This window comes from Sander lucioperca, chromosome 11 (genome assembly GCF_008315115.2).
Source record: "Sander lucioperca isolate FBNREF2018 chromosome 11, SLUC_FBN_1.2, whole genome shotgun sequence".
Taxonomy (NCBI): Eukaryota; Metazoa; Chordata; class Actinopteri; order Perciformes; family Percidae; genus Sander; species Sander lucioperca.
Window position 1 is genome coordinate 15,493,075 of NC_050183.1, and position 23,458 is coordinate 15,516,532.

The window sequence follows — 23,458 nt, forward strand, 5'->3', positions numbered from 1 at the left end:
CACCTGCTGGACTGGAGTTTGGAGCAGTACATTTGCAGGACTTCCCAGCGTATTTCAATTCAATTCAATTCAATTTTATTTATAGTATCAAATCATAACAAGAGTTATCTCGAGACACTTTACAGACAGAGTAGGTCTAGACCACACTCTATAAAGCCCCAACAATTCCAATAGTTCCCCCAAGAGCAAGCATTAGCAGTGGCTATTGCGACAGTGGCGAGGAAAAACTCCCTTTTAGGAAGAAACCTCGGCAGACCCAGACTCTTGGTGGGCGGTGTCTGACGGTTGGGGTTATGACGGTACAGGATGTAGCGTGGCACAGCAGAGCATGGGTGGACGCGGTGGACGCAGCAGGACGTAGTCGGGCATTGCAGGGAATCGCAGAGCGTAGCAGGGTGTAGCAGGTCCATAGCCACAGCTGCACCCAAGACCCAGGTCTTGGTGTCGCCCTAATCCGAGGCGATGTTCTGGGCGAAGAAGAAACATAAGGACTCCGGGGAGTAAACTCCCCAGAGCTAGGTGAGTAACAAGCACTTCTGAGACATGATGTGCATAAAAGGAAACAAAAGAAAAGAGCGTGTCATAAGAAGGAACTTCCTCGGCAGTCTAGAATTATAACAGCATAACTAGGAGAGGCACTATATTATTGATTATACGATAGGTAAATCTGATGACTGTAAAGAGAAGCAGAGAAAAGCAGGGGTGCTGTGTCTGCAGCTATATACCCTGCCCCGCCGGTCTAGGCGTTCACTGCAACTCCTCACTCCCTAACTATAAGCTTTATCAAAGAGGAGAGTTTTCAGTTTAGTCTTAAATGTAGCGACGGTGTCTGCCCCCCGAACCCAGATTGGGAGCTGGTTCCACAGGAGAGGAGCCTGATAGCTGAAGGCTCTGCCTCCCATTCTACTTTTAGAGACTCTAGGAACCACAAGTAACTCTGCATTCTGGGAGCGTAGTGCTCTAGTGGGACAATAAGGTACTAAGAGGTCCTCAAGATATGATTACATTTACCAATGTAATCAGGCGCGGAGTGGGACCAAAAGATCTACTGGGAAATGTCGTGGACCACCCTCTTATATATGTCAACGGGACCACCGGCCATCAGTTAGATTGCACCAACATTTGGCCTAATCATAACTGGCCTGGCAACCCAAAGGCCAAGCTTTTGTTTCCAGATCTGTGTAGCAACTTATGATGGGTGAATGCAACTGCATTCTGGTGAATTTTTATGCACCTATTTCTACCTTTTTCTGAATCAATTTATGCTGAAAATATCTTTATGTAAAGGTAAACATAGGGAACAATTCAAAAAATAAAAACATAATGGAATAGTTTGCAGTAAGGCTGTCAGGCATTCTGTATTGCTTATATTTATTCTCCTGTAGATCGGCTTTTCTAATTATATCTGAGTCAGCACACATGTAGCCTAGTCATAATTTACTCTTCCCTCCTCTTTTGCGTCTTTTGTTGAGGAAGTAACCTCCTTAAATGTGCACATGACAATTATTTACCTCAATGATAAATTCATTCATTTTAATGAATTAATAAACCCCTGGACTGTAATATTTCATATGTGTTTGAGCAAGATTTCTGCTCATGTTCAAAACTTTGTGCACATTCAAAATATATGTGTGTTCTCTGTGATTTGTAGGAGTTGTGATATTTTGAGAAAAATAAAGTGATAATAGGGTATTACAAGTCACTATATTTCAGAAAATAATCTACCTGCACCATAGTCTGCTGTGCATTACGTGATTGATCTGCTGATATGGTAGATCTCAGACCTTCTGACAGACTCAGAGCCCCGTTTGAGACTCTGGTCTCTGAATGAGACAAAGTTTAGCTAGGGAAGTGGCTGTATGCTGCTCTACATCGGAGGTGGAAATCCAAAACTACGGCAGAAATACACGGAGCACAAACGCGTCACATCTGCTGCAGAATGCCCACCGCGGAGCGCGTCCTTTATAAACCTGAAGCTGCACAGACCACGGAAGCTGCGCTGCTCATCCCTATTTTTACAGAGAGTGGACACTAAAGCAACGCACAGGTCTGCCCGCAGGCAGCCCGCACACCAGGCCGCCAGATGGTGTTGCTAAGAACTTGCAATGTATAACTATTATCAGACCGGCCCTCACGGCCTCGAAACACTACCGGCCCACTGGGAAAGGTCCCGACTCTCCCGATTGCCACTCCACCTCTGAATGTAATACTGTATCCTTCATCAATTAGTCTTGATATTAACTCCGTTTTTTTTCTCATCACACCTGTTGCAATCCATAATATCCATTACTACATGCTTGACAGTTTCTGGTTTATTAGGGTGTGTGCATAGTCCAGTGGGGTGCTTGCCTGTTCTATAAAGTGATTGGTTTATTCTTGTATTACCTATTCTCAGAATGGTATTTACCGATCTCTTCCCTTCCACCAGCCTAGGCCTATATGTTTTTGAATAGGTACTGTAGAAATATTTTATTAACAAAATGTGTGTATGTGCTTGTTGCAAGAGCTGTGTGCAGTCATTGAAGAAGTGGTTTAAAGTACTCCGTCAGATTAGACTGGCCTTAGGGCCTTATTTTGGACATAATTCCCAAAAGTACAAATGTCTTCCTGTGTCACTTAAGTCCCAGTATTCCTGCTAAGTTTTGCATGCCTTAATGGTAGTTTTAAGCTTTGCTTTACCTACTTGTATGCCAACTAACTGTCGTTATGATTGTTTAACAATATGTCTACCTTATTATTTCCTTACACCCCATGGATGCATTATATTGGGTACATACTATAGCCCTTAAATTGCATCCCCGACTCCTCCACTTGCCTCTCTTCCTTGCGTCTTAGTCCCTCCCACCGAGGCGGCCCGGGAGAGATGCGAGGAAATCATCAAACTAGATTTTCTCTGAAAAATCTAGAGATACTTGATCTGAGCTCCATGCAGATCTGTTGAGTCATGGCCTGTTGTGCTTCTTGACTCTGACAGACGGGCCTCTGCGTTCTTTTTTTTGTGCAAACGTATGCAGCTTCTTCTTCTCTGGTTGCAAGTCGCAATTAAAAATAAGTAGAACAAGAACTGCCGCGAACTGAGTGGGAGACGTTAACACGTATGCCAACTAACTGTTGTTATAATGATTTTTTAGACAATATGTCTACCTTCTTATTTCCTTCTACCCCATGGATGCATTATATTGGGTACGTCCCATAGCCCTTAAATTGCATCCCCGACTCGTCCACTTGCCTCCCTTTCCTTGCATCTCAGGCATCCAGTATACTTGCTGCAGCCGACCTGTCGGACGCAAATGTGACGTCATGGGAGCACTGTAACTATTTATACTCGTGCGTGGTGGTCGTGCCACTAGTTGCAGTCTTCTCCTGAACAGAGATGTCGCTATTGAGGAAAGGCTACCGACAACAACGGCAGAAACTGGCAGCAGCATTGACGTCAATGTTTCGATTTGATTCGATGACCTACTTGGTCGGCTCAAGCCTTTCATTCACCATAAAAGAACTCATCTTAACCCAGTAAGTTTACAAGAGAGACTTGCAGTCACTCTGAGAGTCTTGGCATCTCGAACTTGTCCATGCTTCTTGTTTCCGCTTTGTCGTGCACCGCTGAAACCTCTGGTCGCGCACTCAAAATCCTGGCGCACTCAAAATCCTGGCGCGCCAGCGAGGTCTACGTCATTTTGACGTAACATTGGTGCGCGACAGGTCGGTTACGGCGACTGTAAAAAGGCCTTTAATCCCTCCCACCGAGGCGGCCCGGGAGAGACGCGAGGAAATCATCAAACTAGATTTTCTCTGAAAAATCTAGAGATACTTGATGATCTGAGCTCCATGCAGATCTCTTGAGTCATGGCCTGTTGGGCTTCTTGACTCTGACAGACGGGGCCAAAGGTTGCTATTACTGGGGAAAAAAAGTCAGCGGAGTCCAAATCCAGTGCTCAACATTGCATCATTTACGAAGCCATAGAAGTTAAATATTACTGATTTATGGTGCCGCTCCCACAGCAGCAGCGTACATAGTGTGAAGAGCAGAAACCAGGGACTCATATTCAGCAAACTACAGGTAACGGCGGGATGATGAGGTGAGTGTCTGCATTGGCATGTAATATCTGCGATCAGTAACAATGTTAATACGTTTAACATTATGGATCGAAAATCACTGATTTGATTTTGCCCTCCATACTTTCTTCAAATATATATTCTCTTCTTCTTCCCTTCCTTTATTTTCTCCATGCCATTTATTCCTTTGTGTTAAGTTTCTTGATCCATTTCCTTCTCTTCTTTCCTTTCTTCCTACTTTTGTCCCTTTCAGCCCTTTCTTCAGTGTTCCCCTCATCCCCCTTTATTCCCTTCTATCTTTTTTTTCTCCTTGCTTTTTTCTCTGTTCCGTCTGATCCCTCTTTCATACACTTCTTTATGGTTTGATCCATTCATTGTGACTTTGTCCTCTTCGGTTTCTTTCCCCATTTCTTTGCTCTTTCGTTCCTACTTCTTTCCTTCGTTTCCTCCTTATTTATTTTTTTCAGTTCTTCCTTCATTATCCTCCTCCCCTTCCTAATGTCAGATACATTCTTCCTTGGTTAAAGATGCAGTAGGTAAGACTTATAAAACCAGAGGTGGAAAGTAACGAAATACATTTACTCACATTACTGTATTGAGTAGTTTTGTTGTGTATTTTGTATTTTTCAAGTAGTTTTTAAAATCGGTATTTTAAAATGTACTTGATTACGTTTTGAGTGAAGGATTGTATTTCGCTACATTACAAATCCTATCCGTTACCGTTAAAAAAAACAACTTAGACTAACGAAAACCGAAAGGAAGAAAAACAACTGCGCCCGAAACAACTACACCAGACCTCTGCGTTCTTTTTTTTGTGCGAACGTATGCAGCTTCTTCTTCTCTGGTTGCAAGTCGCAATTAAAAATAAGTAGAACAAGAACTGCCGCGAACTGAGTGGGAGACGTTAACATGGACGTGAATGAGCTGTTATCCCTCAAAAATCTCAGCTCATGGGAGAGGTCGATACAGAGAGCCGAGTTTTTAACCAAACATGGACTTCCAAGTATTTGTTTACTGAAGTCAAAGGTAAAGCCGTGTGCTTAGTTTGCGGAGAACAGATCGCTGTGTTAAAGGATTGACTGATGCAGAGCAGGCATGGACATCTGAAGCTTTGCCAGTTAAGCTGCAAAAGCAACAATGCATCTAGGGATGCAGCAGTCAAGACCAGCTTTGTGATAAACCACAAAATCGCCAAAACAGTAAGCCATTTTCTGAAGGGGAATTTATTAAAGAGTGTTTGGTGGACTCTGCTGCGCTAATATGCCCAGAGAAAAAAGAGACGTTTGAGAACGTGCCGCCTGACATAAAATTAATATTGAGCAGAATTGAGTTTAGCCTATTTGGTCCGGCCCTCCACAACAGTCCCTGTTTCTCATGTGGCCCCTTGGGGAAATTAATTTCCCACCCCTGCCGTAGGACAACGTATGTAGGAGACTGGCTAAATTAATTCACATACTACATCTAATTAGCTCATACGGGCTACTTAGGTGTGTAGAAGCTAGGCTGTGAACATTATAGGGTCTAACCATAGACTGTATATCAATTAATTTACAGTCTATGGGTCTAACCCATTTATGGAGTCAAAACACGTGATTTGGCCTTGATTTGCATTATAACTGTTAATGTTTGTGAAGAAAAGAAGGATGGCCCTCAGAACTAACAATGTATGGTACTTTCACTTTCAATTGATTGTTTGAAAACGTTTTATGGGATGGTCTGAACTAAAATTGCACATTATACCTTTCTAAGAGTCTTAAATGTCATGTGTGACACGTGTTATGTTGTTATTATTAAGCTTAGGAGACCATTTTGGCCTTTAGCAAAAAGGGAGGAGGGACTGAGAAGTCGTCTCAGAAGATTTTCATTTGAATGGTTCAATAGCGATTGATAAAATCCAGAACTGATCTCTGTCTTTATCATATGAAACTAGAAGACCTTAGAGATCCATTGGTGCTATGTCATGCTAGCCTGCCAGGAAAGGGGGTTAATTAACCCTCCAAAGTTAGGCTACATTTGGCGAGGGAAAAAACTCTCACCTCAAGATATCTGAATGAAATGTCACTCAATATTTGTTACTTTATAGTGTTGACTGCTGTAGTATGTTCATGGTAAATAAAAAGTACATTAATGTAACTGCTTTGCAGTAAATTCTTAATGTAAACATTGATACTTTTATAATAATCCACCAGGTTAGAGGGAACCTTGCACCATTGTAGAATCTCTTTCACATCTAAGCAGCATTTGCAACTGAAATATCCCCAATCAACATTGAATCGGAACTTGGATAGAATAAGGACCTTGTGAATCAAAATTTGAATCGGTAAATAACGTGGCGATACCATGCCCTACCACAGTCCCTGATTCTTAATTTCATACCATTCCCTTTTCTTTCTTTCCTTCACCCCACCCTTCTTTCCCTCTTTGATACCGCTTCACCGCTCTGATACTTCTGTGTCCGCACTTTCCTTGCCTTATTGACTTCTTTCTTATGTCCTTACCTTTCAATTATTCATTGTTCCTTCCTTTCTGCCTCCACATGAGGATTATCACATATGCAAACATAGCACGCCACAGAGCACAATATATTACTGTACTGCATAACAAGTGATTTGACATTTGTTATTGTTAATATCCATCAGTGCTACTCAGACCCAAGCAACACTGGAGTCCAAACTGGAGGCCCTGCAGTGCCACTTCACTTGGAATCTGGACCAAAGCACGACTAAACTTTTCCGTCTCAGGGACCAGCTGAAGGACATCGGCACAGAGGAGGGATACAGCTGGCTGGGTCATATTTACAACCTGCAGGGGTTCATTCACTACCAGCTGGGGTTCACTGATGATGCCCTGCGTTTCTTCAGCAGGGCAGCAGAGGCCTTCCGCCAGATGAGAAACACCGTCTCAGACGAGGGTCCCTGGTTGGTGGTGAACCACGGGAACCTGGCGTGGCTGCACCACCACCTGGGAGACCAAGCAGAGAGTCAGGCTTACCTGTCAAAGGCCAAAGACTTGACGAATGAATACCCATCTCCATCCCAGGACCAGCTCCATCCAGAGATCTACGCTGAAAAAGCCTGGACCCTGATGAAGTTTGGCCCAGAAAAACAGCTTCTGGCTGCAGATTACTTTCAGAGAGCCATCAGGATGCAGCCAGACATGGTGGAGTGGCACAGCAGCCACGTCATAGGGTTAGTGAATGCTTTTAAGCATAGCAACAAAAAGCTGGGGGCTGACATCTTGGAGAAAATGAAAATCGCGAAGGAACACGATCCAGATAACTTGTACCTCGCTGCTCTGTACCTTGAGGCATGTGCTACGAAAGGAAAGCAAATTGAAAGTAAAGCACGTGAGTTGGCCAGCAGGGTTTTAAGAAAGCCCATTAGTAGCTACAGTGGTATCAAACCATTACTAAGGCTGTACAGAATGTATGTATCTCCTGATGAGGCCATTGATTTGGCTGAGGAGGTTCTGGAAAGACATCCAGACGAACGATATCTGAAGAGATGTGCTGCAATCTGCTACAAAAAGAGGATCTTTTTACACAGGGACAATCCCCTGGAGCACAGCCTGATCGACAGAGCTATCAGTCTCTATGAGGAAGTGATTCCTCTTTACCCTCGTTCTTCACTTAAGAGAAAAATATCTCTTGCAAACATATACGCAGAGTCGAAACACCGAGCTAAAGCTGACCAGATATACGAGGAATTGCTGGAGAGTGATCTGGATGCTGAAGGGGCACAGATGCTATACAACTACTATGCAAAATATGTACATTTCATCCGAAAAGAGAGCTACAAGTCGATAGAATATCACATGATGGCAGCGGCGGTACCGCAACAATCATACTATCGTAAAAACAGCATCAGAACTCTGGAGAGGATCAGAGAAAGAAACAGAAACCGAATGTGTGGAGAAATAGATGAGTTTCTGAATAACATGCAAGACTAATGCTGCTTTTCCAATGCATGGTACGGCTCGACTTGCTCATTTTTTGGTTTTCCATTAGCAAAGGTTTTAGATAGTAGCCTTCCTGGTACTTATTTGGTACCACCTTGGTCGAGGTTCCAAGCGAGCTGTGTCAATACTAGAAGAGTTGGAGTTTAAACACTGCAGACCATTGATTGGTCAGAGAGAATCATCACTAGAGCAACACGGTATATCCTGCACAAACCCACCTTTTCCAAGCTATCGTCAATAGCGACTGCAATGATTTTATTCACCTCGCTCAGCTTTTACAAAGTGGCAGCCTAAAACATTATGCTGTACAATACACTACTAGGATACCCGTGCCTCATTTTGATGCCACTTAAACGTCTGCGCTGCTCTATAGTCTAGTGCTCCGAAATGGACGTTACAAGAAACAGAAGCTGCATCTGTAACTAGTAAACACTACACGTGGCAGCAGGTAACATTAGCCTTCTGTTAGCTAGTAGCTAGCTAAAACACTGTTCTTTAAAATGCTGACAGCTCAACGGTCTAACGTGCGCTGTATTTCAATGGAAAAGATTCAAAGGGTTCAACAATCAACAGTCTGCAGCTAAAGACACAGAGGAGACTAGCTGCACTGTGGCCACTGCTGCTGTCGGAGTTGTCGGAGAGACAACACAGACAGGACTTAATGGTGCGTTCAATTGCAACTCTTAAGCTCACTGTGCATTCAAAGTGATTGTAAAACAACTTTTTCTATCTAGTGGTTCTTCTTTTTGTCATTTAACATCAATTGACTGGTGAAATAAGTGTTATAAGTTATTGTTAAGGTTAGGATTAAGTTAAAAGACAGGGTTTGGGTCAGGGTTACATCTATAGACTGTAAAAAAACATGGACGACACGTTCTCACTGTACAAAAGTGAAGCCAAAATATTCCGGATACGGGCATCTACAAATTTTGGAGCCAGAGTCTGCACAGCAGTGATCGGGTGGTGGAGCCAAGTCTGTCTCTGTGTTGACGCCTGGCCAATAGTCGAGTCAAATCGAGCACGACCACACTACACAGTGAAAACATTTAAGGCATAAGAACCTCAAACAAAGAGGGAACATTTACTGTACTGTAACTGTTTGTAAAAACATTGGGTCGAAACCCAGAGTAATCCATACTCAATAACCTGTTTCACGTTGTTTTGACATTCATTTTAATTAATTCATAATAAAAATAATCATTATAGCCACTTTAAAGGTGATGACATTCAGAAAAAAATGCTAGATTCTAAATATCTTCAAGTGTGCTTATCTCACCAGTCACGTTCCCTGCGAACTCAAGGTTTTACTTCATAATACATTTTATTTGTCTCTATAAATTGTTCTCCTGGCAATCTGAAACTGTACATCATCCTGCATTTTTGATTTGGAAAATGACACGTTTTGTTGCAACTTCATCATACTGTTTTGTGGTGTATATTGTGTGGAATTGTATTGTTGTCTTAGTCTTTTTATGTTAACTCTTGTAACACTTTTATTATACTGTAAGAGGGCAGCATAATACAAGTGTTACAAGAGTTAACATAAAAGGATTCTCTTGAGGTTTTAAAGAGGTTTTTTATCTCAAAATGACTTTTACCTGATTAAATGATGTAAATGAAAATAAACAAGTCATCAGCAAACACCATAAAACATCACAGAGTCCATTAATGAACCAGTTTTTTTTATCAGAAAAGTTTGAACATCACAAAGTAGCTTTTACTACATAAACCAGAGATAATGATGAGAATGATGTATGTGACACAGAATAAAGATGAGTTTATCATTTTCAAAAAAAAAACCCGTCTGGGTTCTCAAAATTTTTGGCGGTCCAATCAGCAAACAGAGGGAGTGGCTGAGAACGATGACGTTGAGGCCGTGCGCTAGAGTTGCGGCGGAGAAAGATGCGAGCGAAGCCATTCGGTCCTTTTGTGGCAACGCCGCCGAATATCCAGAAGTTAAAGCCTGAGCAAGAACAATCTTTGCTGAGTTGTGTTGGTGGCCATGATGTTGTGGCCCTCCTCCCCAAGGGGAAAAAAAAAAAAAAAAAAAAAGCGGTGCTCTCTGGTTGTAAGGATGAAGGTGGATTTGAACTTCTGGACTTTTTGGACTTGAATTACACCTTTAAGGTGAAATGGTTGAAGGAATGTTTGAGAGCACCAGAGTCTTATTTATCCCCAATAACATTTTTAATAGTGTAGGAGGTCTTAAATTTGTATTGAAATGTAACTACAATATTACAAGATTGGTGTTAAAACTATCCCAGTTTTATCAACAAGCTCTTTTGGCCTGGAAGCTTTGTCATTCTCACAACTTTTCTCCACACAAGTCTATCTTATGGAATAATGAATGCATCACTAGGGGGAACAAGTCACTCTATTTGCAAAAATGGATCAATAGAGATATTAATCTTCGTAAAGATCTTTTTGATTGTAATGGTCAATTACTTAATTATGAATCTTTTCTCAGAGAGAAAGCATTCCCAATAACGTTCAAGGAATATAATTCAGTTTTCAAATCTATACCTAATGGCATATTAGAATTAATGAAAAGTTATAAAAAACAAAATGAAGTTACTGGTTTTAATTTTACTCTTTATATAAACGGTATGGATATTATGAGCAGCACTTGTACTAATAAGCACATTAGAAAATGCTTTCTAAATTTAAAGAAAATAACATCTCGTGGGAAATGTTTCTGGAATTCTCATTTTACTGATGTTAACTGGCTTAGGGCATTGCTTGTTCCCTTTAGATATTTTATCACAAATAAAGTTAGGGAATTACATTTGAAAATATTACATAATATATACCCTACAAACCTATTTGTCTCGAAATTCATGCCTGTTGATAATTATTGTAGTTTTTGTAAAACAGAACAAGAGTTGTTAACCCATCTTTTTTTTTGGTTGTTCATTTTGTATTGCATTTTGGAAAGGCTTTGAAGATTATATGGTATCTAAAACAAAACATACAATCACACTTGAAGGGAAACATATTATTACTTATTTTGAATGTAAAGATTGAAAGTTATGTAATATTGTAAAGCTCTTTATTTTATTAGGTAGGTTCCATATCCATAAGGCAAAATTTTCCAGATCAACACCGTGCTTCAAACTATTCCATGTTGAATTTGACATACACTTTGAGTCTCTTAAGTTGGTATCCAATAAGAAAGCTATATTAATATCTGATGTCTACTCTTATCTCTTTGTTTAAGTGCTCCTGCTGTCTACATTATTAACGATTTTTGAAAGTCTGTCCCCTTTGTATCTTTATTTCCTTCTATTTAGACTATTATTTTCATTTTTACTTTTATATTAAATTTTTGTATTTTATTTGTTTACGTATTGCAATAATTGAACTTCTGTAAACTACTTTTTTGAAATAAAGTAAAAAAAAAAAAAAACGTCTGGGTTCTAAAAATGTTTGGCTGTCCAATCAACGAACAGAGGGAGTGGCTGAGAACGATGACGTTGAAGCCGTGCGCTAGAGTTGCGGCGGAGAAAGATGCGAGCGAAGCCATTCGGTCCATTGTGGCAACGCCGCCGAATATCCAGAAGTTAAAGCCTGAGCAAGAACAATCTTTGCTTCGTCTCTCTCAGTTGGAGGCTGCTCAGTAACGCTCAGCCATCACCGGAAAAGTGCTTCTAATATCCTTCACTGGTCTCCGTCCAGAGACACGGGATCTGTTGGTCCATTCTTATATACTGTCTATGGTTATGGCAGATCCAGAGTGGCTCTGGACAGATCCAATAGTTTTAAACTTCAACAGAGTCCGCCTTCAAGGAAGTTAACACTTGTCAATGGAGAGAGGCCAGACTCTCTGTACAAATGAAATGTACCAGAGTCTGGTAGGACCAGGCTACTAATGCCCTGCAGACACTGAAGAGCTGCGGCTGCAATGAGGAAAACAATCATAGAAAAGAACAAGAAATTCATCTAAAAAACTCTCATTTAAAACTCAGTCTTAAATGTCTGAAATCCCTCTTCTGTCAGTAAATCATCAAATTAAACACTTTGGACATGTAAGTCTTCAGGTAAAAAGTGATTCTTATGTTTCATATGAAATTAAATCAACACATTAAAAGTGTGGTGTTTTGTATCTTCGAATGATTCCGTGCTGGGAGGCATATGATTTATTACGCTCTCTTAATTATTATTATTGTTTTTTTTTTCCATGCCTATAGAAGAATAAAAACACTTAGGGGAAAAAATAACTATGAACAATGAAATCATGGAATGAAAAATACGTATATGACATTTATCAAAAATAAATAGATGGGCCATATTTCATCATCTCCTGACAATCTGACAGGGTGTATCGCCCTGCATTTTAGATAATTTGGGGAATTCACACCTGTTTATGCATCTTAACTGGATTTTGTTCATATTGTTTTGTGGTGTATGATTAGTCTGTTCATGTTGTTTGTATTCAATGTTAGCGTTAGGTTTCTCTTTTTAATCTCATCAACCCTTTTACCTGATTAAATTAAGGAAAATTAAATTAAAAAAGTAATCAGCAAACACCATAAAACACCACAGAGTCCATTAATGAACCAGTTTATTTTCATCAGAAAAGTTTGAACATCACAAAGTAGCTTTTACTACATAAACCAGAGATAATGATGATAATGATGTATGGGACACAGAAAAAAGATGAGTTCATCATTTTCATACAGAAATTTTGAACAACTAATTTCACTGAAAGAATATGGTACTAAACTCCTAAAGCAGATCTGTCTATACAATAAGAGATAAAAACACCAAACTGGAGGACTACTGGGTGTTGTAGTTTTTAAGGCAGTAACTCTCTCAAAAGCAGAACAGCTTTTACTAAACACAGGAACAGGTTGGTGGGAACTAAAGCTCTCAACTAGGCGCTACTTTTGCTAAACCACACTCATTAGGAACATTTAGTATTCCTGATCTGAATGACATTTTTTAGTTTGTTTGTGTTTCAGTTTACCTCTCAGCTCTATTTCCCTCTTGGTTCTAATAGAGGACAAGGACAATGAGACCAAGCAGCACAGGACCAACACTCAGTTTGACAGTCCCGGCTGAATTACAGAAGCTGCTTCCACAACATCTTGGTGCACTGGTGAGTTTTAAATTAAACTTTTCTAAAAAAGTTTGGACTTTCAGCTGAGAAAGAACTTCACACACGTTTGCAGAGGCACAGCCACGCCATGGAAAAGGGTCGCCCCCATCTGTCCCTGGGGATGACAAAATCACTATTTTACTGACAGTTTTGAACAAATTTTTTAACACTTGAAGACAGCAGTAACACATTTTGTGAGACAGTCTTTGATCAATATGCAGCATGAGGGCTTACAATTTCCATCAAAGCAGCGGTCCTCCACGCCTGCACACTGTACTGTCCCGTTACAGACAGGATCGGGACGATGAGTGCAGCTGAGACACTGCAGGCCATTTAGTTTTGTCTGTCCATCAGGGTCTGAAACAGAACAGGACACATGTATGAGACACAAAGTTCACTGAGAATCTGAGAACTGTCTGTTAGAAAGATGGCACACCAGTATTTGTGAACAGTATAAGTTGTTTTTAAACTTCATCAGTTTTACATTCAAGTACGTTTCAAGTTATTTATTGTCATTGCACAAATTGTTGTAACAGAGAAGCAGTCATTAGCGATGAACATCTTAGATGTCAGGCTTCCTCCAGCAATGCTAATTAAATATGTTGAAATAGAAACTCACAGTATTGCAAAATGAACAATCTGTAATGTAAACAAGGATGTAGTAAATATCTGCATATGTACTGTATATACACACACCAAATATTTGGTGTGCTGTAGATCCATAAATAAATCAAATTAAAGAAATACTTACACGTGAAATTTTGACTGTTGCAGCCATCTGTGTTGCAGCAATGAACAGATGCAGCTATCTTATAAAAAGCAACACTGTTTGACAATATTTGACCCTGTACAGTGCAGAGAGAGGACGGGGCACAGGACCTGAGAGTGTGCTGTGAAACCTCTCCTTCCATATCACCTGTGAAACATAAGCACAATTCCTTTATTGTTAAAAACACACATAACTCAATACAACATTAGATCAATCAAAACTGAGTAAAGTCAGTAAATGACTCAAGGAATCATATTCATCTTTGTACCATGAAGGGCAGTTGTTGCACACAACTCATCATCAGAGTCACACTGCTCTAGAACTGGAATGTGGCCGTGCCTGTCCTGCAGACACTGAAGAGCTGCAGCTGCAATGAGGAAAACATTAAATACAAATACATATATAAATAAAAAGAACAAGAAATGCTTCTGAAAAATTGTCTTAATGTCTGAAATCACTCTGCTGTCAGTAAATCATCAAATTAAACAGTTTGAACATTTAAGGCTTGAGGTAAAAGTGATTCTCATGTTTCACATGAAATTAAAACAACACATGAAAAGTGTGGAGTTCTGTATCTTTGAGTCATTCCGTCGTGGGAGGCAAATGATTTATTACTCTCTCTCTGCCACTGTACTAAAGCTACTTAATCTGATATTCCCCCAAACCACTTTGATTCCATTTTAGGCAGCATCAAATGTCTAACAGCTGCATAAACCCTGATTTAAGAGTGAGTAGAGTTACCTGTGCTGGAGAGCATCCAGATGAGAGTGAAAGAGAGAATCAGCTTCATCGTGAGGAGTTAATGTGGAGATTACTGTTATTCCTTTGGAGCGGCACTTTTTAGTGAAACTGCGTTCAAAAAGAGGAAGAAACTGTACACACACAGGAACTCTTGTAATCAACTGATGAAGCTGTCTTAGACAACTACATCATGCCACATACTTTCCATTGGGCCTGATCATTGTCTTCATAAATCTATAACCTTCATTATATTTCTATAACTATAATCCATTACTGTATCAAGACACTTCGACAGAGTAAGACAACAGAATTTTAGAAATATTTGACTCACTCAGTCAAAAAGCTCATTCGGCTCCTGATCTAAACTAAAGCTTGGCTGTCACTCAAAAAGATAAACCCTAATGAACATCAGCTTACTTTCAGTTTTTCACTCTACTTCATCCAACAATGTGCTTTCTGTTTCCTGTCGACCTTCTTCTGCAAACGATTTATTATGCTCTCTCTGCCACTGGACTTAAGCTACATCCTCTTAATTTTCCCTTAAACCACTTTGATTCAATTTAAGGTAGCATTAAATGTCTAACACCTGCATAAACCCTGATTTAAAGGTGAGTGGAGCTACCTGTGTTGGAGAGCGGGAACCAAAAGTACGATCTGAGGCCCCAACCGCTGCAGAAAAGTGTAGATTATGCAGCCTCGAGGCATTGATTTGTGGAGTCTTTGTCATTGCATTAATAATAATTTTGCCCCTGATTTGGCTCGATTCCAAAACTGATGAAGGGAGATCAGAATTCGGCCCTCCTACATTCACCCCCTTATCAGATGCCCTTCCTAGGTGCCATGGATGAATTTGAGTCTGACAACGAGGAACAAATAGATGTAGGTTCCCATTCCGTTATACTTGAGGTCCCTAGGGGAAGTGGGGAAAATTGGGTATAATAGAATATAAGGGGGAGCGCGCCTTTTCTCCTACAGGATGTTATCGCCTGCCATTGGATGGATCATGTGCCAAGAGACTGGGACCAGTTTGTGCACCAACAAGGAAGCGCCAAGTCTAAACAACAGTTGCCTCCCACCTTAGCATCAATCATATTGTCTTGCGAGCGTTAGAAGAATGTTAACATGTTTTCTCTCCACAGGGGTGTGTTGCTTTTACTGAACTTTTATTGTGTAAACTTAGACATTTCCACACGTGTCAAAAATAAATAATTTACTGTTCCACGCTTACATGCTACGTTCACTAACTGATATAGCAATTCTGATGTTCACACTGTTAAACAGTGTGAAAAGAGGAATTGTAGAATATCAGTAGTTGCACGTTGCAAAAGAAGTTGTGTGCAGTCATTGAGGAAGTGGTTCAAGGAAATGTCACGCATAGAAGGTTAACCTTAAGCCGTTAACTATAGTTTAAGCCTTTTATGGCATAAGAATACAATGTGTACTAGACAGATAAGCAGAAACACAGGAAAGGTATAAAGTTACAGAACAGACGAGGAAGTTGCACAACAAGGTCCCAACCTTGTGTGTGTGTGTGTGTGTGTGTGTGTGTGTGTGTGTGTGTGTGTGTGTGTGTGTGTTTGTGAAGAAAACAGTTTCTGTCTAGAAACTAGGAGACACTCTCCTGTGAGGAGAGAATAAAGGTCACAGAGAAAACTCAGATCAGCGTTCACTTCAGACGAGATCTTGGTGGACCAGCTCTGATTTAATGTATGTTGCCTTAGATGCTGTTCGTGAACCCACAATTGTGTTGTAACCTCTTATGCTGGACACAGTTAACCTTGCTTAACTGAACTCTTTGTCTCAGATTGATCCTTGTGTTCTGGTAAACTTAAGTCCGATGTAAGAAGGCGTGGGAATTAATAAATTGGAGTCAGATTTGACAGGCCTTAGGGCCTTATTTTAGACATAATTCCCTCTACAACATCCAGCTGAAAATTACGGACATCCGGAGAAATTTCCGGTGGCACCTAAAAAATCCAGGAAATAAAACGTCATGGATATAGACTGCTATTGCAGCAGTCTTTTCTTATGAACCATATGTTCGAAAATATATCAAAAATGTTAAAGGAGAATTCTGGCCAATTTTTACGTTAATCTTGATCGCTATAAATATGCGTGTACTTTTGATTGAAAAAGATAGGGACCAGGATAGGTGAATTTAAACAATGTCTGAGTTGAAAATGCATCTCGTTGTCACATAACGGCCCTGTTCATGTTGCACAGACATTTTAATTGCATTTTATGTCTGTTAAGAGGCACAAAGGCACTCTAAAACTTGCCCCGACAACTGCCGTTTTAGCTCAGTGGAAGCTCATACATAATCGAAAGTACACGCATATTTATAGCGATCAAGATTAACGTAAAAATTGGCCGGAATTCTCCTTTAAGCACTTTAATTTGCATAATTTCCAGTTTCCAGTTTTTCTGCTGTATGCACCAATGACAACTGCTGTATAAGAAGGCATAAACAAAAAGAAGGATTGTAGCAGATGGGATGTGAGTACACTCAGCAAAAATATGGCTGCATACTTAAAACTAAAATGACCAACTTCCTGTTCTGGGTCAAAGTGAATATCAAACAAAAGAAATGGTAGGGCCAGTAGGGGGTTAATTAACCAAACCTGAAGGCAAAACACTCCCCGCCTGGCATCTGTAAAGATGCCACATAAAGCTAACTAAACAAACTAACCAGGTCTCAGTCCTATTTTTTCAGAAGGAAAATTATCTCAGATACAGGTCTGAAGAACTTCTTGCTCGATCCTTCCTTGGTCACCTTGAACTCTACTGTGTGAACTCTACCATCATAGCCGGGAAAGGTGCTCACTCGAGTGCCATTATCCGGTCATGGCTGTCTCTCAGCAGCACAATGTCACCCTCTTCGATGTTAGGACATGACTCTTGCCATTTGTGGCGAACTTGCAGAGTATGCAGATATGCTCGCTTCCAGTGATTCCAATACTGGTCGGCTAAGCTCTGCACCTGAAGCCACTGCTGTTTATAGAGATCCTTCTCTGTGAATTTCCCAGGTGGAGCTGGTACACTCTGCTTCTGAGTAAGGAGCATTGCCGGAGTAAGTATCAGAGGAGAGTCTGCATCTGTAGAGGCTGAAACTAGAGGCCTGGAGTTGATAATGGCCGTCACTTCCGCCAGCATAGAAAATCTATGAGTGAATTTAGCTTGGCCACTGTAGGTTTCCTGTGGTTCATACAATAATGCTGGTCCTGTGATCCAGTTGGTATTGGTGAGCTGAGAAGCTTAAACAGACCTGGAAGCATGATCGGCAGGATTATGTTCTGCAGGCACATAATGCCACTGCTTTGGCTGTGGGAATTGTCGAATTCTTTGAACTCTGTTCTGGACATATAAATAGAACCGTTTTGACTCATTATATATGTACCCTAGTACCACCTTACTGTCACAGTAGAAGGTGACTGCATCAAGCTGGAAGTCAATCTCCTGAACCACAAGCTCAGCCATTTCCACAACTAGTACTGCCGCACACAGCTCCAGTCTGGGTATTGTGGGCTCGGTTTGTGGTGCCAGTCATGCCTTTCCTAGAATGAAGCCGATGCTGATCTGACCATCCTCATCCGTTTTCTTGAGGTATGCCACAGCATCGATGGCTTTGGTTGAAGCATCTGAGAAGATGCAGATTTCCTTTTGCTTGGCCTTTGCGGGAGAGCTAACGGTTAACGGATCATCCTAGTCACTTACTTCCATAGACAGTTCTCTGAGTAGAAACTTCCCTTGAACAGTGACAGGAGTGACAAACCCAAGAGGATCAAAAAGGCTGTATATCGTGGACAGAACTCCACGACGTGTGAATGGCTTGTCGCTGACAGATGCCTGGAAAGTAAATGTGTCGGCAGCAACTTCCAAGATCAAATCAAGGCTACGCTGTGTGAGAATGGTTTCCACCCAGGTCAAAGTCCTTGATGTCCTTTTTATGGTCTTCCACTGGAAATGCTCTCAGGACATCTACGCTGTTTGATGTTATCTTATGAAGCCTCATTTTTGACTCAGAGAATGAGGCTTGTGTTCTCTTTAGCAGGGTAATTGCCTCCTCCTCAGTTGGCACAGAAATGAGTCCATCATCCACGTAGAACTCACGTTCTACAAAGTGTCTGGTATCTGATTCATGTTGCTCTTCTTCCTTCATAGCAGCTCTTCTGCAGCCGTAGGTGGCCACGGCTGGCGAGGGGCTGTTGCCAAACACATGGACGCTCATCCTATTCTCAGCCACATTTGCTTGGCTAATGATCTGTTGCTCTGGTCTTCGAGCATAGCATACATCGTGACAGGGTTCTCATGGTGCTCTGTAGGATAGATGTTGACGAGGCAAATCTTGGAGCATGACTTTGCTGTAACGCCGCTGCCACAAACCTCAGTGCACAGAGAATTTACGGCAGGTGTTGTCACCAAATATCCTCTTTTTCCTCCTCCCCACCATCTTCTGATGGGGAGTTTGAGGCAATGAGTGCCCATGGAGGTGTGAAAATTGTTCTCCCAAGTGTGGGCATTTAGGGGAAACAAAAATAGACACTGTGACTAACAAAGAAAAAACTATTTTGATATATTTTCCCAGATAAAAAAGTGATGCAAACGATTTATCACGCTCTCTCTGCCACTGGACTTAAGCTACATCCTCTTATTTTTCCCTAAACCACTTTGATTACATTTAAGGTAGCATTACATGTATAACACCTGCATAAACCCTGATTTAAGAGTGAGTAGAGCTACCTGTTTTGGAGAGCATCCAGATGAGAGTGAAAGACAGAATCAGCTTCATCGTGAGGAGTAAATGTGCAAACTGATATTCCTTTGGAACTACACCTTTTAGTGAAACTGTGTTAAAAATAAGGAAAACATTTTGCACAAACTGGAATTGTTGTACAGTAATCAGCTGATCTTAGAAAATCACATCCTGCCACATACATTCCAGATTAAATGTGCAGATTGTTGATTTACTGTGGAACTACAGCATCACAAAGCTGAAAATAGGGCTGTTTTTCTGAGTCCATGAAACATTTTAGAGACATTAGAGATCCATTGCTCTCACAGGACAACCATCTACAAACATCTGATGATCTTAGAAATTGCTGTAGATTAAACCACTCAACAGTGTATAAAGGAGATAACATTAGCAAAACATTAGACATGGACAGCAGTAAAATGCAACATGTACATTCATGCAGCAGTATTATTAATCCAGAAACATCAGATAAGCTAAAACAGTAACAGAAAACAGGAAAACAGGGAACGGAGAAAACCGATAACAGAAAAAAGAAAAAAAAAACTGAGTAAAAAAAAAACAGAGACAACTGAGAACACAGAGGAAAGGAAAATCAGAAACTGAGAACAGAGGGAAACGAGAAACAGATAAAGAGAGAAAGAGAAAACTACGACGGAGCATTAGGGCCACATCAAAGAAAAAAAAATAAGGAGGAAGATATTTTTTTTATTTATTTTGCATTTCGAGAATAAAGTCAACATGAGGAGAATAAAGTTGAACTATATCATTTTGAGAATAATGTTGAAATGTCGAGAATAAAGTTGAAATGTCAAGAATAAATTCAACTCCTTTATCACTTAATAGAGCGACTGTCCGCCATGCCAGCTGCCATGTAGGAAACATGATGGGTTACGTCCTTGGAGTGCCGCGCTCGCCTGAGCTCCACTCCATCAGGATCAGACAAATCAATTGTCTTATTGTGTCTTGTGATACAACACCTACCACATACCACATAATACATACCACATAATACAATACATAACACATACCCTCGCATCTGTCCATTACAAGCTATTTCAGTTGGCCACCTCTTCCAAGTTTGTGTGGTTTCTCCTTCTGAACAGACGCAATTTTCGGCACAATCTCTTCAAATTCCTAATACTTATCATCATACTGTGTTTATGTGCTAAAAGAGAAAGAGTTCATGCATTTTGTAGAATACTATAGGTAATATAGCTAGTAGTTTGGTTTATTCTCAAAAGTCCGACTTGATTCTTGAAATATCAAGTCTTTTCTCGACATGTCGACTTTATTCTCGACATTTCGACTTTATTCTCGAAAAAGTATTTCAACTTTATTCTCGTTATGTTGACTTTATTCTCGACATTTCGACGTTATTCTCGAAAAAGTATTTCAACTTTATTCTCGTCATGTTGACTTTATTCTCGTCATGTTGACTTTATTCTCGACATTTCGACTTTATTCTCGACATTTCGACTTTATTCTCGACATTTCGACTTTATTCTCAAAATGCAAAATAAATAACACATCTTCCTCCTTATTTTTTTTCCCTTGATGTGGCCCTAATGCTCCGTCGTAGAAAACAGACAACAGAGAAACCGGGAAAAATGGAAGTGGCATTTCTTTTTGCACAAGAGGAAGAAAACCTACCCAGAAGCCCCTCAGTGCAGTGTGTACTTCAGGGCAGTGCTCAAACTTTTTTCACCCATGTTGAGCACCGTCCTTCCCCCTAGACTTAGTGAACGGCATCACCTGGTGGCGGAAGCCATGCAGCACATGCAACCTATAAAACACATTACACCAGTACATTTGGAATATAGTCATTGCTTGCATATAAAGGAAATAAGGACACAATTTAAATTTGACCTGTTAGCTGAAATAAATTCAATATTTTAAATAATGCATTGTGGGATACCTTATATACAATATCAAGCTAGTAACACTGGGAAATGTCAAAATAATGAACATAAACAACCTTCTAAGTATCATATAACGCCTCATATTTGCCGCAAAAACATTATTTAAATATCTATAGCATAATCCCAGAGTGTGTAAATTGAGTTGACCCTATAAACCCATAGTGGTCACTACAGTTGACAGCTATTCAAAAGCCATCTTCCACCATATGCATGGGTTTTGATGGTGAACTGACCTCAGAGTCTCCAGTCTACAGTTTGGACTCTGCAGGAAACCACACAGATGCTTCACTCCTGAATCCTTCAGCTTGTTGTGACTCAGCTTCAGCTCTCTCAGATGGGAGGGGTTAGACTTCAGAGCTGAGGCCAGAGAAGCACAGCTGATCTCGGACAAACTGCAGCGACTCAGTCTGAATACAAAATAAATGATGTAACTGTAGTAGCAACTTGTTAAAAACCTTCCTCACCACTGATTGCAGGATGTAAAGGGTTCTGACTCATGTAGATCACCATGTCCAACTTCAACAATCAAGGCTATCCAAAAAACGTGGCTCGTAGAAAGTGAAAAAAACGGTGTAGTCCACGGATGTGAGCAAAAAAGTAGATAAACAAAAAGGCTATCCATATACAGTGCTGTAATATCCAAAAACTGACATTGACTTTCCTATAAGCAAAAATACAGTCTAAAATCAGTGGTCTAATCTAATCTATCATTGTTCAACCTTTTTGCATTGAACGATATTAGAATATGTTCTATGGGAACCCATTAGTTCAACACCATTAAAAACATGATTTCATACAATATATTATTATATTCATTGGTTTGTTAAATACACATTTCTTCATTTCAATAACTCATAATGCATGCAGTCCACCTGAGAGGACACGTGAGGAACTCCTTGAAAAATGTGTTCATGCCTATAGAAGAATAAAAACACTTGGGGGAAAAATAACTATGAACAATGAAAAATATGTGTATAACATTTATCAAAAATAAATAGATGGGCCATATTTCATCATCTCCTGACAATCTGACAGGGTGTATCGCCCTGCATTTTAGATAATTTGGGGAATTCACACCTGTTTATGCATCTTAACTGGATTTTGTTCATATTGTTTTGTGGTGTATGATTAGTCTGTTCATGTTGTTTGTATTCAATGTTAGCGTTAGGTTTCTCTTTTTAATCTCATCAACCCTTTTACCTGATTAAATGAAGGAAAACTAAATTAAAAAAGTAATCAGCAAACACCATAAAACACCACAGAGTCCATTAATGAACCAGTTTATTTTCATCAGAAAAGTTTGAACATCACAAAGTAGCTTTTACTACATAAACCAGAGATAATGATGATAATGATGTATGGGACACAGAATAAAGATGAGTTCATCATTTTCATACAGAAATTTTGAACAACTAATTTCACTGAAAGAATATGGTACTAAACTCCTAAAGCAGATCTGTCTATACGTTAAGGGATAAAAACACCAAACTGGAGGACTACTGGGTGTTGTAGTTTTTAAGGCAGTAACTCTCTCAAAAGCAGAACAGCTTTTACTAAACACATGAACAGGTTGGTGGGAACTAAAGCTCTCAACTTTTGCTAAACCACACTCATTAGGAACATTTAGTATTCCTGATCTGAATGACATTTTTTAGTTTGTTTGTGTTTCAGTTTACCTCTCAGCTCTATTTCCCTCTTGGTTCTAATAGAGAACAAGGACAATGCGACCAAGCAGCACAGGAACAACACTCAGTTTGACAGTCCCGGCTGAATTACAGAAGCTGCTGGTTCTATTAAAGCGATGATAGGCAGCTAAAGCAGTTCGGACTTTCAGCTGAGAAGAACACACGTTTGCAGAGGCACAGCCGCGCCATGGCTTACAATGTCCATCCAAGCAGCGGTCCTCCACGCCAGCACACTGTACTGTCCCGTTACAGACAGGATCATGACAATGAGTGCAGCTGAGACACTGCAGGCCATTTAGTTTTGTCTGTCCGTCAGGGTCTGAAACAGAGCAGGACACATGTATGAGACACAAAGTTCACTGAGAATCTGAGAACTGTCTGTTGGAAAGATGGCACACCAGTATTTGTGAACAGTTTAAGACGTTTGCAGAAACAGAGCCACGCCATGGTACGGTGATGTCCCCTAAACCTGATGCCACT

At 40.3% G+C, this 23,458-nt stretch overlaps 2 protein-coding genes across 2 annotated transcripts; one reads left to right on the top strand and one right to left on the bottom strand.

Annotated features, from left to right (window-relative positions):
* Positions 1–3,373: 3,373 nt before the first annotated feature.
* Positions 3,374–8,776, top strand: LOC116057005 (interferon-induced protein with tetratricopeptide repeats 5-like). Its single transcript, XM_031309421.1, has 2 exons — positions 3,374–3,392; positions 6,713–8,776. Exons 1-2 carry the CDS (start codon positions 3,374–3,376, stop codon positions 8,002–8,004), a joined length of 1,311 nt encoding a protein of 436 aa, XP_031165281.1. The 3' UTR covers positions 8,005–8,776.
* A 3,780-nt stretch (positions 8,777–12,556) lies between these two features.
* LOC116057006 (phospholipase A2 inhibitor and Ly6/PLAUR domain-containing protein-like) lies at positions 12,557–19,678 on the bottom strand. The gene is made up of 6 exons (XM_031309422.2): positions 19,362–19,678; positions 14,622–14,752; positions 14,149–14,247; positions 13,863–14,027; positions 13,346–13,468; positions 12,557–13,226 (listed from the first exon to the last, which is right to left on the bottom strand). Exons 2-6 carry the CDS (start codon positions 14,668–14,670, stop codon positions 13,006–13,008), a joined length of 657 nt encoding a protein of 218 aa, XP_031165282.1. The 5' UTR covers positions 14,671–14,752; positions 19,362–19,678; the 3' UTR covers positions 12,557–13,005.
* Between the last annotated feature and the right edge of the window lie 3,780 nt (positions 19,679–23,458).

Excerpts from the sequence above, each read along its gene's own strand:
- LOC116057006 (XM_031309422.2), bottom strand. The coding sequence starts at position 14,670 with ATGAAGCTGATTCTCTCTTTCACTCTCATCTGGATGCTCTCCAGCACA. Across the intron at positions 14,248-14,621 it reads CTGGATGCTCTCCAGCACAG|CTGCAGCTCTTCAGTGTCTG; the intron begins GTAACTCTACTC and ends TCCTCATTGCAG. Across the intron at positions 14,028-14,148 it reads TGCAACAACTGCCCTTCATG|GTGATATGGAAGGAGAGGTT; the intron begins GTACAAAGATGA and ends TATGTTTCACAG.